This window comes from Palaemon carinicauda, chromosome 19 (genome assembly GCF_036898095.1).
Source record: "Palaemon carinicauda isolate YSFRI2023 chromosome 19, ASM3689809v2, whole genome shotgun sequence".
NCBI classification, from domain to species: domain Eukaryota; kingdom Metazoa; phylum Arthropoda; class Malacostraca; order Decapoda; family Palaemonidae; genus Palaemon; species Palaemon carinicauda.
Window position 1 is genome coordinate 108,982,835 of NC_090743.1, and position 18,771 is coordinate 109,001,605.

Below are 18,771 nucleotides of genomic sequence, written 5' to 3' on the forward strand. Positions count from 1 at the left end.
CAACTCTCCTCAGAGGTAAAGATTGAGCTGATGTCAATATTTTTTTTTTTATTAAGAATGATTAATTTATATCTATTTCTGATGTTAGGTGTTATAATTTGTCTATTGATTTCCAGTGCAAATCTTTTAAAATGAGTATACAGTATATGTGGACTTGTGGTGTACATAGAGTGAATTTCCTTTATTTCTTAAAAAAAATTATTTTAGATTATGAGCTTGCTCCTCAAACAAATTAAACACGTAAAGTGAGGTACTACAGTACTGCTATTAATGAGCAGAACTGAATATTAAAATAAATGGAAGAAAATCCTCTCTCTTTCCTTTTCTAAACCACAACTTATTCAGTTAGCAGAATAAAAATATATCGAATAGGCCTGAGGTAAGCAAAACTAAATATTGCTGATAATCCAGCATAGTGTATTCGTTCAAGAATTATGTCAAATAGCCTTCTAAGACCCAACAGATATTTAAAGAAGTCTATTCTTATACTGTATTTGTAGTATCTAGTTTCCCAACAAACTTTGTGGATTTACAAGTTTCCTTAGAAATTTCTTTCAAAATGTTGGGGATTAAATAATTTTGTTAAATAATGGTTGATAAAGACTGATGGGTTACTAACATATAATGCTTGCAACACAAACAGTCAATATATAAATCAACCCAATTGCGCAGATATTTCTGTACTTATCATCATACATATTAAAAGTGTTCAAAGAAATTATTCAGAATCACACTTGAGATGTAAAACAAACTTTTATAATTGAAATCTATGAAGTCTTTTTAATATTTTAGAATCTTGTGATTTATTTACCTTCTAACCTGCGTAATTTTTCTTTTTATGTACTCCACTTAAAGAGAAATGTGGAATATTAGTTCTTGTATAATTAGACTTCTGAGCAGGTCAGTTCTTATTTTCATGAACAGGAGTGGTAATTCACTTAATAATTGCATATAGCTTTGCAGAACTGGCCAATTTAAAGTACCATGCTGGATTGTAGCCCTATGAGGTATTGTTCACAAACATATACTGTATAAATGAACATCGGATTAAATATTGTTTGATATTAAAAAACAATGCTATAATAAAGACCTTCTAAACATATTTCAGTCAGAGAGCAATTAAAATAAAAAGGAAGGCAGTTACCTGGCATATCTGAAAATAACAAAATACACTCGTTGAAGCCAAATTTCAACAGCCTGTCTTTCAACTGTCGTAAAAGAGAAACTCCTATGCACAATGGAAGGGAGGCTTCACCAAGGAGTAGGGTGTCCCACAAAAGAAATATTTTGTGAAGTGGAAATACATCTGTTTAGAATAAAAAAAAAATCATTAATTAGATATTTTTCTTAATGAAAAATGAAATTTTCATAATATACATTGGCAAAAAAAAAATTAAAAGTAATTTTTTATTTTTTCCTACTATACAAACATGAGTTCTGTAAAACAAGGAAATGTCTTCAGCAACTGTTAAAATTTGTTGTTTGTTCCTCTGTATATAAAAACCTTTTGTCTTTTAAAATAGGGAAACTCATTAATCGGTGGGTCAGAAGACCTCCTAGACCTAGAACCATACTAGTTGGTTCTTTTTCTTCCCTATAAATGTCAGTATACATGGTCCTGTAAGGGAGCAAAGGAGATGACTATAGCAAACCCCCTTTCTTTCCATCATATGGATGAATAGGCTGATAGGTACTGGCCTATAAAAGAGGATTGCTATGTAATCAAAGGAGGAATCAAAGGGAAGTACTGTACACTCCGGAATAAATATACCTGGCATAATATGATTCATGGGTTGGTATATACTCCCCTATCCTCTCCCTCATCCAGGGAGGAGTTGAGGGGGGGGGAGATTCTAAAGAATGGGGCTCAGAAGTGTAGCTTACCAGCATCCAGTAAGATCTAGCAAGTAATGGTATGACCACTTCATCCCCAAGAGATGGGAAAGAAAGATGAAGGAGAGGAACCGGTCATTCTGCCTTCCTTCTACAAGTTACCATAGACAAGATGCTTCCTGTCCCATGCAAGAGCCACTGGCTTAACAACTACTTGAGCAGCCATTACAGGATCAAGAACAAGTGTCGAAGGACTTGTGGGTATACTCTTGTAGGTAGCAAGCCATGAAAGTTAACTGGCGTTTCCAAACACCACCCTTCAACCCCTGGCCGACTGCAAGATTCCTCTTAAAGGTTAGAGTGGGGGTTATATCCCACTTCATGAATCCTGGTTCTGGCTGGCAACTTAACCCTCTCAGTTGTTGAGGTGTATGCTCTATGGATTGTCTCATAAAGCAAGAAGCAGATCATGTTCCTTGGCTTCCAACAGACACTGGAGTGCAGTGATTGCCTCCCACTACACAAAACCTGAAAATTCCCCAATGTAGATCCAAGTTCTTCCCACTCCTGAAGCACACTCACCGACTCTAAGCCATGGGCATATCCACAGAAGCTTCATCAGATGGATAACTTGAAAAGAAAGTGCTAACAGTCTCTTTGGCAATTCATGGGCTTACCACAAAGAAAACAAAGGAAGACTTAGCCTTCTCACTCAACGCAAATGCCCGACTATTGGAGGCCACAATCTACACTCAGTAACAAAGGGGATACAGTATTTATCACAATTATTCCCCTAAGTAGTGATTAGATCTATCCTCGGTTTATCATAAACCAGAGATGTGTTCTATATACGCTTGCAATCCTGCTTCTTTCCATCATTATACATGAAGCCAAATCACCAATTAAACTTATTGAACGTACAATATTTAAAAAAAAGATTTAAACAGCCTTGGATAGAACACAACAGTATTTCGTACCAATTGTGGCCGAAGACAAAAGTGAAAGTCTTCAACAGGCAGGTAGGCAGGACTATTCACATGAGCGCACCACCTGTTGTTACCTACCTCTTTTAATTAATTCAACGGGTGTTTCAGTTCCATTGAAGACATTTCCCTATCTTAAAGGACAAATTGTTTGTATACGTGTAGAAACAAAAAAAAGATAAAGATAAATTGTAAATCACCAAAATATATCCAACACAACCAAAATTCTACTTACGTGTATACATTGTCAAAAACCAAGGAATGGCATATAGTTCTGGAATAAAACAAATTTCATCCAAATGGTTGAAAAGCTGTGGATCATGGAATGCAATCATATGGGAAAATTTTGCTAGGTACTCTTGAATGACGGCACTGTTATCTCGAAGGAAGAACTTGTGTAGATATTTGTCAATGAACCTTGAAAGGCAGGAGAAAGCTAAAGCTGAAGGGAAAGAAAATATCCAAATTATTAGTCCTGCAAAACAACAGATTACTTTTCAAAATTGTACTCAAAAGGTTAATTGTATTAATTTTTTTTCACACCTAAATGAGGAATAGTATAAACACAATTATAATACAATAAATTTCTCTAGAAACAATTTTGTCTCAGACTACATACAGTAATAATATAAATACCAGGATAATTCTTGCAAAATAGTAATAGAGTAGTATAATGTATACAGCATTACTATTTGCATTGTAAGTACAGTGAATTAAGAGTCATTTTGCAATCCCGTATGATAAAAAGTATGCATAACACTAACCTTCATTGTTGAAATTGAGGTACAAAAATGGAGCACATAAAGAATCCAGGCCTTGCCAATACACTAAATGAGAATGAGATACAACCCAAGCTTTTAAAACTCGGGTAAATTTTTCATGACCCTGAGGTGAAGACAGAAGCTCATCATATTGGTGGCATCGAGGAATGTCTACTTCTATCTGGAATTGTAAAAACAATGCTACAGGTACCAATAAAAGTGAATCACCAAGAAAACTAATGAATGAAAAACCATCATTATTTACTATGGAGCTTAACCTTTATACAGTATATTAGTTACTATTGTAATTAATAGACACTAACCTACTACAAAGTATGAATAATGCAAAAAGTTATTTTATGAGTATCTTCATAATTTGCATTAAAAAATGCATATGCAGATTATGATTATCTTACTTGTCTATCTGTGGTAGTAGGAGTTTCTTTATCGATCTGTTGATAAGCCTCTGCTACTGCACCATCCACGTGCAACAGTGCTGCCCAGACCAAAGCTCGATAGTATGGAGGAGTATCTTTACGAGCTTCTCTAAGAATGCTATCGGCTTTAAATGGATAAGCCTGGAAATAACATGCATCATTCAGTGATATGACAGTTTAATATGTTATTTGAGACAATTATTATTATAAATTGTGTACACCTTACATGAATAAGTACATTTACTGTACATATCTGGCACTCTCATTTTGATTATTTGTACTTTTCTTCCTTCATAACGAAAAAAATATTAAGTTGCAACTCATATATAATCTTCACAGACTTTCTGTTAAAACTATTAATAGGCCCTGATTAACAATACTGTGCTGCACTTCAATTTTTTTTTGTTATGAAGGAAAAAAAGTACAAATAATATACAACAAGCTTGTTTTCTAGGCCAAACCACATGTCATGTGTATATAGTATGAAAAGTAATGAGCCAAGAACATTACCCTGTGGAACACCAGATATCACATTCCTATACTCACTATGGTGCCATCAACAACAACTCTTTGAGATCTACAGTATTACTTAAAAATTCAATAATGATGCTAAGAAATGACCCATCCACTCCCAACTGTTTGATTTAGAAATAAAGCGCCTCATGTTTAACATGGTCAAAGGCAGCACTAAAATCAAGGGCAATCATACAAACCTCCTGACCACAATCAAGGGATTTCTGTACAGCATTGGAGATTGTAAGAAGGGCATCACATGCTCCAAGGCCTTTATAAAAACTAAATTGAAAACTATGGAACAGATGATTACCTTCAGCAAACCTATCAAGACGTTTTGCCAGAAGACATTCAAAAACTTTAGATAGTATGGGAGTTATGGAAATTGGGCAGTAATTAGTTGGACTTGAGCTACCACAAACACATTTACATAGTGGAGTAACATTACCAATTCTCCAGCAATTGCTAAAAGCTACTCTTCTTGCTAACTTGTGCATAATAACAGATAACTTTGGAATAAGAAATCTGTAGTCTTTATAGAAAACAAAGGAAAAATACCATTTGGGTCTACACCTCAATTAGCATCAAGGTCCATCAACAGAGCTTTAATTTCACGAGACAGAAAAGGTATACTAGTTAGTTTAGCCTCGGGAAAACAGGAATGAGGAAGTTCGAGTTTCTCATTAGTACTCTGTTGCCAGAGAACTTAAAATCAATCAATCAATCATTACTCTGTTTACTGTCAAACACATCAGCCAAAAGGGTTGCCTTTTCCTTTGGACAGTGAGTGACTGAGCCATCTGGTTTAAGTAAAGGAGGAACTGTTGTATCTACACCAAAGAGTGCAGATTTAAGGGTAGTCCACCACTTATGTTCCTGAGTTGTACCAGAAACAGTTTCTCTTATGGTTAGATTGTATTCCTTTTCAGATGAGGCATAAACTCTCTGAGCAAAAGCTCTAAACCGAGTATAGTTATTCCAGGTCGGATCCGATTTGTTACCCTTCCAAAGATGATAGGCCTCCTGCTTCTCCAAATAAGCATGTCCACAATCATCACTGAACCACGGTTTGTCCTTCACTTGGTACCTTAGCACACGAGAAGTGATACGCCTATCAATTATGTTGACTAGATTCTCATTCAAAGGGACAACAGAATCAACACTACTATACAATTGTGACCAATTCAAGCCCAAAAGATCATGCAAAATCCCATTCCAGTCTGCTTGAGTATAAATCTTACATGAGTAAGATACATCACGGACAGGCTGCTCAGTCTTCATTACTAATGAAATCAAGGCATGATCAGATGTCCCGACAAGCAAACCAATCTTACTTGTTATAACCCCAGGGGAGTCTGTGTATACGAGGTCCAGGCAGTTACCAGACCTGTGAGTAGCTTTACTTATGATTTGCTTATGATTATGTATGCTATGAATATTTTTACAAAACTATGTAGAGAATTGAAATTTTAAATAATTCAATGGAGTTATTGTGTGATTTAAAGTCTTCATTGATTAGAACATCATTATTTTGATGAAAAAAATTGTCAGAAATCAATGAGGTGACTATTGTTCCATTTGTTTAGGTTTTACGAAAAATGTTATTTTCATTAGTAAAATAAATTTTTGAATATACTTACCCGATAACTCTGTTGCCCGACAGAATTCTACGGAAGGGATACGCCAGCGATCGCTATACAAGAGGGGGGTGTACTCACAAGCGCCACCTGTGGCCAGGTACTGCAGTACTTCTTGTTGACACCACTTCAATTTTTCCTCGGTCCACTGGTTCTATGGGGAGGAAGGGTGGGTCAATTAAATCATGATTATCGGGTAAGTATATTCAAAAATTTATTTTACTAATGAAAATAACATTTTTCAATATTAAACTTACCCGATAATCATGTAGCTGATTCACACCCAGAGAGGTGGGTGAAAACCAGTGTACATGTATATCAAGAAGCTAAGTATCCCGTATTTCATATTATCAGTTATTCAAAATAACAATGAAATTACAAGTACCTGGTAAGGAAGTCGACTTGAGCCATTACTCTGCCTTAAATAAGTTCGTCTTCCTTACTGAGCGCAGCGTTCCTCTTAGGAGGCTGAACAACTCTAAGGTGCTGAAGTATCAAGGGCTGCAACCCATACTAAAGGACCTCATCACAACCTTTAACCTCGGCGCTTCTCAAGAAAGAATTGACCACCCGCCAAATCAACAAGGATGTGGAAGGCTTCTTAGCCGATCGTACAACCCATAAAAAGTATTCAAGAGAAAGGTTAAAAGGTTATGGGATTATGGGAATGTAGTGGCTGAGCCCTCGCCTACTACTGCATTCGTTGCTACGAATGGTCCCAGGGTGTAGCAGTACTCGTAAAGAGACTGGACATCTTTGAGATAGAATGATGCGAACACTGACTTGCTTCTCCAATAGGTTGCATCCATAACACTCTGCAGAGAATGGCTCTGTTTGAAGGCCACTGAAGTAGCCACAGCTCCCACTTCATGTGTCCTTACCTTCAGCAAAGCAAGGTCTTCTTCCTTCAGATGAGAATGTGCTTCCCTAATCAGAAGCCTGAATAGTAAGAAACTGAGTTCTTAGAACTTGGAAAAGAAGGTTTCTTGATAGCACACCATAAGGCTTCTGATTGTCCTCGTAAAGGTTAAGACCTTTTTAGATAGTACCTAAGAGCTCTAACTGGGCAAAGTACTCTCTCCAGTTCATTCCCCACCAAGTTGGACAGGCTTGGGATCTCGAACGACTTAGGCCAAGGACGTGAAGGAAGCTCGTTTAGTAAAAACCGAGCTGCAAGGAACATGTAGCCGTTTCAGATGTGAAAACAATGATCCTGCTGAAGGCGTGGATCTCACTTACTCTTTTAGCTGTTGTCAAGCACACGAGGAAAAGAGTTTTTAATGTGAGGTCCTAAAAAGAGGCTGATTGGAGAGGTTCAAATCTTGATGACATAAGGAACCTTAGGACCACGTCTAGATTCCAGCCTGGAGTGGACAACCGACGTTCCTTTGAGGTCTCAAAAGACCTAGGGAGGTCCTGTAGATCTTTGTTGGTGGAAAGATCCAAGCCTCTGTGGCGGAAAACCGCTGCCAACATACTTCTGTAACCCTTGATCGTAGGAGCTGAAAGGGATCTTACTTTCCTTAGATATAACAGGAAGTCAGCAATCTGGGTTACAGTGGTACTGGTTGAGGAAACTGCATTGGTCTTGTACCAGCTACGGAAGACTTCCCCTTGAGACTGATAGATTCTGAGAGTGGATGTTCTCCTTGCTTTGGCAATCGCTCTGGCTGCCTCCTTCGAAAAGCCCCTAGCTCTTGAGAGTCTTTCGAAAGTCTGAAGGCAGTCAGACGAAGAGCGTGGAGGTTTGGGTGTACCTTCTTTACGTGAGGTAGACGTAGAAGGTTCACTCCTAGAGGAAGAGTCCTGGGAATGTCGACCAGCCATTGCAGTACCTCTAAGAACCATTCTCTCGCGGGCCAGAGCGGAGCCAACCAACGTCAGCCGTGTCCCTTTGCGAGAGGAGAACTTCTGAAGTACCCTGTTGACAATCTTGAACGGCGGGAATGCATACAGGTCGAGATGGAACCAATCCAGCAGAAAAGCATCCACGTGAACTGCTGCTGGGTCTGGAATCGGAGAACAATACAACAGGAGTCTCTAGGTTATCGAGGTAGCGAACAGATCTATGGTTGGCTGACCCCACAGGGCCCAAAGTCTGCTGCAAACATTCTTGTGAAGGGTCCACTCTGTGGGGATGACCTGACCCTTCCGGCTGAGGTGATCTGCCATGACATTCATACCGCCCTGAATGAACCTCGTTACCAGCGTGAGCTTTCGATCTTTAGACCAGATGAGGAGGTCCCTTGCGATCTAGAACAACTTCACGAAAGAGTCCCTCCCTGCTTGAAGATGTAAGCCAGGGCTGTGGTGTTGTCAGAGTCCACCTCCACCACTTTGTTAAGCTGGAGGGACTTGAAGTTTATCAAGGCCAGAAGAACCACCAACAACTCCTTGCAATTGATGTGAAGTGTCCTTTGCTCCTGATTCCATGTTCCCGAGCATTCCTGTCCGTCCAAAGTCGCACCCCAGCCCGTGTCTGATGTGTCCGAGAGGAGACGGCGGTCGGGTTTCTGAACAGCCAAAGGTAGACTTCCTTGAGAAGAAAGCTGTTCTTACACCACGCGAGAGAAGACCTCCTCTCTTCGGAAACAGGAACTGAGACCGTCTCTAGCGTCATGTCCTTTATCCAGTGAGCAGCTAGATGATACTGAAGGGGGGGAGGTGGAGTCTCCCTAACACGATGAACAGGGCCAGCGATGAAAGTGTCCCTGTTAGACTCATCCACTACCTGACTGAGCATTGGTTCCTTCTCAGCATGCTCTGGATGCATTCTAGGGCTTGGAAGATCCTTGGGGCCGACGGAAAAGCCCGAAAAGCTCGACTCTGAAGATCCATACCCAGGGAGACAATGGTCTGGGATGGGATGAGCTGAGACTCCTCAAAATTGACCAGGAGGCCCAGTTCCTTGGTCAGATCCATAGTCCATCTGAGAATCTCCAGACAGCGACGACTTGTGGGAGCTCTTAAAAGCCAGTCGTCTGACGGAGCCGGACACAAGATCATGGTACTGCTGCACAGTCTGTGAACTGTCAACCATGGGGAAGCGAGGAAGTACAGTGACAACCCGAAGCTGTCTAGACTGTCTGGGTCGTACAGACAACTCCTTATCGGGTTGCTGAGGTTGCCGCACTGCGTCACAACAAGTCACTTCTGCTGGTTGTTGAACGTCTTCCCAGTGACACACTGACTCCGTAAACAAAAAATCCTTTAACAAGGACTAAGCTTGGACTGCATGTCTTGCAACACAGCTCAAGGTCTATGGGAGCAGGTGTGGTAACAGACGGGGTTAGTGACTGAAGTGGAACCATTACCTTCCCTGGAAGCATGTTATGCTTAAATAAAAGTCCATAGGAGGCTACGCAGCTAAAGGCTCCTCTCCAAATGACAGAGTCCTCAAGGGAATATCAGAAGGAGGGAGAAAAGCACTTTCTCATCTACAGGGACCATATCCGAGAAAAGCTAAGTTCTCTCAGTGAGGGTTTCAATGGTGCAAAAGCAGCAGACTAGAAGGCAACGTTATGAAACTGCTTGACAGTCTAGTGAGTTGGCAACAACCAAAGATGTGTGACTGAGAAGCATGCGGTAAGGAATGCAGAGCATGTTGTATGCAGAGCATGCTGTATGCAGAGCATGCTGTATGTAGAGCATGTTGTATGCAGAGCATGCTGAATGCAGAGCATGCTGTATGCAGAGCATGTTGTATGCAGAGCATGCTGAATGCAGAGCATGCTGTATGCAGAGCATGTTGTATGCAGAGCATGCTGTATGCAGAGCATGCTGTATGTAGAGCATGTTGTATGCAGAGCATGCTGAATGCAGAGCATGCTGTATGCAGAGCATGTTGTATGCAGAGCATGCTGTATGCAGAGCATGCTGTATGCAGAGCATGCTGTATGTAGAGCATGCTGTAAGGTAAGCAGAGCGTGTTGCATGGCGTGTAACATTTCTCAGAAATTCCATGACCAGTGCTAGAGTGAGTAATATCGCATTACCGTCCATTGAAAGTGCACGTGCCGAGGGAATTGATTTAGACTGTTTTGTTGATGAATTTGATAGCCGGCATGATAATCGTAGAATTAAGCTACACTAAATGTACTATAATCTACTTCACCTCAGGAAAGGGAAACTCGCCCTGTTGGCAACACTGCATTACTTCATGCATGCTTGCATGGGGTTTTAATATCAACATAATATTTACCTTACATTCATAACTCATGATTCATTTTTGTTTTGAAGATATTTTTGCCATATTTTGCGATATTGTTAAAAATATATTGCAAGGAATACATATATATTTTATATAAGTAATACAAATAACCTCCATTATCATAATGTTTGTGTAGGCATACATGTATATGATTACAAATGCAAGTTATGAAAGTAATGAGGTGTTATTATTGTCATTTGTTATTTCCAAGTTGAATGGGAAGAGGCTCAAGTTGAGGAGAAAGTGGCAGATGCATGCGTTGAGGTGGCTGACTCATAGCATGAGGTTGCTGCCTCTAGAGTTGCGCTTGCTGTAAGGGTTGCGGATGCGCAGTAGCAGGTTCCTGAGGAACGAGTTAAGGTTCCTGAGGTGTGAGCTGCGAGAGTTGAGGTAGCGGCTGCGCAGAACGCAGTTCTTGTCTCGCGAGTTGAGGTTCCTGAGGTGCTAGCCTAAGCTGCAGCGAGTGCTGAGGTGGCTGCCTCATTGATGGAAGAGGTTGTCGTACCTCAAGAGATTGTTGCCTCGCTGGTGGAACCGCAAGCGGAAGCGGAGGAAGTAAGGCATAAGATTCCTGCTCCCATTGCTGAGGTTGCCTTAAGGAAGGCGGAGGTTGCTGCACACCGCTGGTAACTGGCAACTCAGTATAAGGTATCCAGAGGAACCTCAACATCGTACGCCTGGCAGACTGGACTGCGGTGAGGCGGAGCGATCGCAGGAGGAGGTGTAACCTTCTCAGCCTGACACTCACGCATTAAGACCGCAAGCTGTGACTGCATGGACTGCAGCAAAGTCATCTTGGGGTCGGCAGACGCTAAGGTCTGCTGAGGCAAAGCCTTAACAGAAGATGAGGTCTGTTGCGGCATCACCTTACCTCTCTTAGGAGGTGTGCAGTCACCTGATGACTGCGGAGAGTCAGAGCTAACCCAATGACTGCATCCGGGTTGTTGAACTCTAGAGGTCTGGACTTTACGTTTAAGAGGTCTTGAGACCTGAGTCCAGCGTTATCTCCCCGAAATTTCTTCTGCAGACGAGTAAAATAAGGGCTCAATCGTCTGCGGGTGGGAGTGACGGTCTCTGTAAGACACGCCCGCAACCACCGAGGATACTTCTGTGCGCCGATCAAGGCCTGCCGAACCCTTTTGCCCTTCGACATTGCTTCTCCCCTGGGCTTGGGAGCTTGCAAGAGGTCCCGGACTGGGAGGACGACTGGCACGCAAGAAGTACCCTCACGCACAACACTGACACACTTTGCGCTAATCACTTATCACTTCTGAATTTCTGTTTGCACTTATTTCACTGAACTCGAAACTTTAAGTGGTTTGTACCTGAAACACGCAATTCTATCCTTCTTTAAAAGTTAGTAATTGCGAAAACAGAATTACAATGTAACAGAAAAATCTAATGAAAGATAAATAATTCAGTGGCTGGAAAGAGACTAAACACTAGATCAAATAAACTACGTTTAAAATCTCTCACCGCATAAAGCTTGAGAACAAGAATAAACTCTAGAAACGTTTACCTTCTTCCCCTAAAGAGACTAGGGAGAAGAGCAAAAACGATAACAACGTTACTCGCTTGAACGAAACGTTTATCCAGCTCTCTCTCCCTCCGTCTCTATCTCTCTCTCTCTCTCTAGACTTAGAACCTGAGAGAAGAGCCCAATCATATATACTCGTTAAAACATATTATTGTTAATTAAAACCATTAAGCTAAGAAAGAATGAACAAAACGTTATAAACGGTTTACTCTTACTGCAACGTGACACCGTGAAAATTCTCTCTCTATCGTAACGATAGAGCGCAAGTTGAACGTTCTGAACGTCAACAACTGCAGAGACAAAACAAAACGTTAGTTCAACTTTGAAACAGTACGAGACTATCAAAGAAATTCTTTCAAAAACATTAAAATAGCATAATATGTTAACAGGTAAAACCGAAATGACGGGCTCAATGTTAATTAACTTCGGTACAAGAAAAGACCGCCTACTATTAGGAAAGGTCGAATATAAACAAATATAAAAATTAATTTTAATAATTTTATAATAAAAGGAAGTTAATCGAAGAGGCCTATAAAAGGCGGAGAGATATAAAATAAATCTATAACTTTTGTTAAGCAAAATTAAGAAAGAGAGTCTATACTCTCTTAGACACCAACACTTCCGTCTAAGGGAAGGGTCGGCCATTTAAAGGTGAAAGAGAGTTCATACTCTCTTCGTCACCATAATTAATCAAATTAATTCCAAAAGCTAGCTAAGCTAATAATAGAACTTCCTGAATAGCGAAAGCTGAAATCTTAGAGCAATACTTCACCAAAAACCGTGAACAAGACTCCAAAATTATAAGCGTATCCATGAACGTCTTGCTGGAAGCACGACAGAGGAAAAATTGAAGTGGTGTCAACAAGAAGTACTGCAGTACCTGGCCACAGGTGGCGCTTGTGAGTACACCCCCCTCTTGTATAGCGATCGCTGGCGTATCCCTTCCGTAGAATTCTGTCGGGCAACAGAGTTGACAGCTACATGATTATCGGGTAAGTTTAATATTGAAAAATTCACTTGATTTAGGTAGGTAGTATCTAGACATTCCAAACCTCGAAATTTGATTCCGAGATAGAAGCCTTGTGGATTTACATGGCAGTAGAAGGTTGCATTCAGGTTAATGATTGGTTCAAGTGGTCTGAGGGGCTAATGCTCCTTTGGGTAGTGGCAGTGTTCCTACCCTAATCAATCCAGATGCTATCCCTATGCTTATTTATGTTGTGCCTAGGAATCTGGTGTACCATGTGGTAAGGGTTCAGATGATACACAGCACATAGAGTTGACTGCTTTCATGCAAACCTCAATCCCTCAATTTGGTCCAGATCCTTCCACTGTGAGCCTCGTGCCTCTCTACAATCAAATGTCATGAAGACCATCAGATTTTGAGACAGAAGACCGAGTCAAGATTTGGATCCCCATTTCCCTCCTCCCAGTGGATCATGCCCAGATAAGCGACCTTCCTGTACCATTATTTACAATGTGGCATAGCATATTATGCCTATAATGTCAGGCACAGCACTCTTGAAGCATTTGAAGGAAGTTAGGTCTCACTTCAAAGTACTGTATAAGTTAAAACGTCCTAATAAAATTGTATATCACGATAAACTTATCATAACCTACCCTAATCTAATATTACAGAAATTATACTATGTACCCTGCCGGATGCAATCTATAACAAATATTTAATAAGCCTTTAGCAGCACCTCTTCAGGCTGACAACAGTTGCATCAAATATATAATATATATCTTCTTCTTAAATATGTCATTGGACTTGTGACATGCTAGCACCACTTGCCTCTTTTATAATCTGACTGACACTTTTGACTCATATACATTCTAACATGTTAGCATATCTTGCCTTTATTGCAATCAATCAAGCTTCTCATAAATAGGATCAGTTGATGGAGTCCTTGAATTTAACAAGTTATTGGGAAAGTTTTCTAGCTACACATCTTAATAGTCAGGATAGATAAGTATCCCTGTGGCAGGCAGTTGCTAAGTAGCTTCTAATGTTATAATAACAGAGTCTGTATTGACAAAATTTGTTCATATTATTTTCATTCTAATTACCGTATGTGTTCTAATCCCATCTTAAAATGTCCAAAAAAAAAATCTATATTCTTTTTGTTTCAGATTGATGCAGTACCCTACTCCATGTAGGGCAATGTGACTGTAGCTCCAAATACTAGAAAATGAGATCAAAATTTGAGATGTACAGTATCATAGTTATCTAGCCAGTCACTACTACTAAAATGACAACTGGTGAAGGACAAGTGAATGTGCGAAGGAGGAAAGTTTTGGCATTATTAATAGAAAACGTATTACAGTAATACCATACTAAGTTGCACAAATGCATATACTGTAGATTCATATCATTTAGCCTCATGTCATTAGTGAGTTTCTGTCAAGAACTGGAGTTTTCACAAATATAAGAATACTTTAAATAGGCCATGCTGTCGAGTTTCGAAGAACGATTAGTAGCTTATAACATGAGTACTGTACTCAAATTGAACAAATTGATGAAGGATCTGACCAGACCCCAGTACAAAATGAACCTATGGACATAAAAGAAGTGTATGAGTTTCCCACAGTTCATAGATGTTGCTGATGACGATGACGACGGTGATGAGGAGGGATGCTCTAAGGAAATTCTTAATACGGAAGCCCTTGAAAAAGTAGTTCAAGAAACAGCAAGTGCCAAGACTGACGCTCCAGCTAGCGATGGATAGATACGTTCTTTTAGTGAAGAGGGTCTTGTGAAGTTCTTCACTAATTATATCAAAGTGTCCATGCCAAGTCTACTAAAGTTCTAACTTTAGTAATAAATTTATGCCTTGTATGTATTATTACAGTAATTTTTATCTTGGTATTAATTTTCCCTTCTAGGTATTCTTGTTCAATTATTCTTTTAAATCAAAGGACATCTTTTTCTCCATTTCTTTTCCTTTGGATGTTAGTTTCTAAATAAAAATAACTTTTTTATGAATTGTTCAGTATGTTTGTTCACTTCTAAGAACCTGAATTGAATCCCAGCCTTTAGATATTTTTTATTTTTATGAATTAGTATCCTGAAAAATTGGCAAGCAGAAAATCTTACCTAAGATTCAAGCTATACAGTAATTTCTAAAGAAAGAATCCCGTGGGGTGGGGTCGGCATACTGAACGATAAAATCAGAGGGAAGGTCTAAGATTATTGCTGGGTCCCCTTGCCCAGAAGTAAATCAAGGGGTGGTGCCGAGTGCCCATTTTTTGGTGATATTTTTCTTTTGCCCAGATCTCTTGGGCAATCCATAGCATGTTTTTGTAGTGCAGTGTTGGAGTGTAGTCGGCATTCTGACAATAGGAAGTCTAAGTGCTACGTCCGGCCGAAGTCCGCAGACCACTATAATGTAGGATAGTACACTAAAGGTTTTAGACTGCCATGTAATCTTAAGATGTTAGGCGTTTATAGACGAGTCAGATGACTAGCCTTATTATTTCAGCAAGTCGGGCTAATTTTCTGGAGTACCAAGTCAAGTGTCAATAGAAGCCAGTCACTAAATTCAGGGTATCAGGTGGGCTAACTAAAGAGATGTTGAGATAGGGAGAAGATATGTTATTAATTCTGTATAACAGGAGTGATCAAAAGTTCAAGATTTTTTTCAGATCTAAAAGGGTCCCAAATCATTGAGAAAGATATGATTAAAATAGATTTCTGTCTACGCATTCTCACTGCTGTATTAGCATTGGCTTGGACTTTGGTATGATAAATAAACTATAGATTCTCTAAAAAATGAAGGGATTTTCAATGAAGATTCAATTTAAATAAATTTGACAATTACATACCTATCACAACTGTAAGTACAGTACAGAATATAGTTTTATTTAATTTGACAGAGCATACATTATTACCTTGGTTTACGAGTAACTCAGAATACATCCATTTCGATATAAGAAAATTTCATTTTGGTATACGAGCATGAAATAGGAAGCGAAAATTTCAATCGGTATAGGAAAAGGCAATTTCAATCGGTATACATATATGAAATTTCATTTGGTATACGAGTATGAAATTTTAATTAGGTATACAAGCAAATATTTCCCTCTGTATGCACATATTTTGCGGAAAAGTACTAAGGAGAAAAGCTGTAAAATATTTTGAAGCCTATACACCAAACAGGCAGTGTTCACGTTGTGTTCATGTCAATTTTACCTCATTTTCACATAATTTTATAGAAACAACAAAAGAATTGTCTTTAGATAGTTTCCATATCAAAATTGAATGGAATGTAAGAAATAAGAGAATCAAGCGTTCATAAAACGTAAATAAACTGATTCAGTTAGTGATAGCGAATGTTCTTTCATGAGAAAGAACTCTTTGATATTCTACCAGAAATGCTCATGGAGGGATATTCTCCTTCCAATTAGTAACCCTCACTCCTTGTCCTCCTCTCTCGTATCCCTCATGTCAGCCATGGGAAAAATTGTTTTAGAATATGAGCATATTAGGTTGGGAGATTGCGCCAAAAACAAATTAGACTCATAATCCGAGGTACTACTGCATTGACCTAGCAGTCATCTAATTCTCTGCACACATTTAGGGATGTCAAGACATTTTTTACCCCGGTTCTTGAGGTTTTTGAGAGTAATAGGAATGGGGTGTGTTCACCCAGTGGTGACAACTGTTGGGTCTAGTGAGCATCAAAGGTGAGGGGCGATAAAAAAAAAGAGAGAGAGAGAGAGAGAGAGAGAGAGAGAGAGAGAGAGAGAGAGAGAGAGAGAGAGAGAGATTTCTAAAGGTTGGGAGGCCGGTGTCTTTGATGATTAAAGCAAGATGACTACCAGGTAAGTAACTAAATAATAAATATAAAAATTATTTTTCATACTTAAAAGGAATACATAAATTAAATTTATACTTCAGTTTATTCAGAACTATAAACTATAATCTATTATACTCTACTTACTTGTAGAAGTCTTCCAATGATAAGAAGACGATGAAATTGGTACTCAACGTCACGCTCTCTAATTACCAAAGGGAGTTGACTCATTTCCATATCATCTGTGCCACATTCTCTGTATAAAAATGTCGAAGCTATTGATAATTCTACCACTCTCTTTCTTTAATACAAAAGAAAAAAAATCTCGAATAGATAATTTAGTACTTCATAGCTCACCTTTTCAAAAATGTATAATATTTGCATAACCACTTGATGAAACACATATCTTAGTATTGAATTCCCTGACATGGAGTACAGTTATAACACCTTTCTTATGCTATTAGAGTAATTAATAAGATTATTTGATGGGTATATCAAAGAGTCTGTAGCTTTTACTATGAAAATATAGCACTGTACTGTATTTCCAAAACATGAAGTCCCAAAAACAGAAAAGACTCACGTAACACCCTGTGGATCCTCAAACTTCATTAACATTTCTGAAATCTTCTCATTTCAAATATTGAAATTTTATTTAAGGATTTTTCTTATCTAACAAATCCCTGTAAATTAAACTAACCTATTGAAGTCTTTATAATAGAACAAATGTATCCATAAATAAAAGTTCAAAGTTTAGTACTGATTAAAGATCCTTTATAAAATTTTGTCACAAACTTTCTTGAGCTTGAAGTCTTATTCAAAGATTGTAAGTGAGTAATTCACTTTTTCATTGCCAGTAATACCAGGTAAGAGCTTATCTCTTTTACTCAGTATACGGCAAAACTGTACTGACGAATGTGTATTTCTGATGTAAAAATGAGATGACGTGATGTAAAACATTGATCTCTTCTATGCAGAAGAAAGTTTTCCTAAATACATATTGAAGTTAAAATGGTGATTTGTTGTGCATCATAACCCATGACTACAGGAATATAACATATGGTGTTCCTCAAGGTAGTGTTCTTGTCCCATTACATTTCATAATACTGTAACATGAATCCTGTATGTGGTTTACCTTTGAGAACATGTTTTGTGCATATGCAGATAATGCTACTCTTTGTATCAATTCTATCTCTTGATTGTAGACTTGTGGTTGTTGAATCCCTTGATAGAAAGCTAGCTAAAATGAGTGCATGGTGTAAAAATAATTGAATTTGAATACTGTAATAAATTTTTTTATTTCTATACTCGCCTGATGTTCATATTACTTTGTCCCCAAAGCTGACTTAATATTGATGTTACACCAAAGTTTCCATTTTCTTTCCTTTAAATGGTGCCACAAAGGTGACATCTGGCGGTTAAAGTTGACCTAATTCAGTCTCGATGTAAAAACTTGTATCCTATCCTCTTGACCTCAAAGTCAGGGAGGAAAGTGGGCATGTATATGAAAATCAGGTGGGTATAAAAATAACAAATTTTACTATTAAAATTTCATTAATTTCTATGAGCCTCCCTGATATTCATATTGCTGTCTCACACACACACACTGAAGGACGTGGGTCATGAAGGAAAGAGATAGGAAATTTAAAGTCCTTAAAAAAAAATAACAAAAATACTCATTTATACACCAGACTAGCCTTATATAGAAATGCATCTGTTACAGCCACAGTTATCCTAAATACCTCTAAAAACTAATTAAATTCATCCATTACAATGTACCTAAATAACAGTACTCTTGATAAGAGAACCAGGACTCTGCAAGATAATTCTTGGTGAATAGCAATTTGTTAAGCCTGATCTGCAACTAAAACTCTTCCAGAGACAGAGCCCTACAAAATTCAGTGATGTAGCTTCATCTCTAATATCACGCACTCTAACTTACAAATCTTTCCTTTGATTAAGAAGCAACTCCATAGAAGCCTCTGCAACCAATCTTTATTCCAGAAAAGATGAGCATTTGAACTAAGGACAATTTGAAGACCAGACTAAACAAATTAAGAACATTAC

At 38.7% G+C, this 18,771-nt stretch overlaps 1 protein-coding gene across 1 annotated transcript in view; it reads right to left on the minus strand.

Moving 5' to 3' along the window:
• Positions 1-18,771, minus strand: part of LOC137658714 (TBC domain-containing protein kinase-like protein) — a 128,167-nt gene that overhangs the window by 34,487 nt on the left and 74,909 nt on the right. Inside the window, exons 11-15 of the mRNA XM_068393711.1 lie at positions 16,855-16,963; positions 3,994-4,155; positions 3,581-3,758; positions 3,052-3,258; positions 1,145-1,306 (exon numbers count right to left, since the gene is read on the minus strand). Of these exons, the coding sequence (XP_068249812.1) occupies positions 1,145-1,306; positions 3,052-3,258; positions 3,581-3,758; positions 3,994-4,155; positions 16,855-16,963 (818 nt within the window). The remainder of the gene's footprint in view (positions 1-1,144; positions 1,307-3,051; positions 3,259-3,580; positions 3,759-3,993; positions 4,156-16,854; positions 16,964-18,771) is intronic.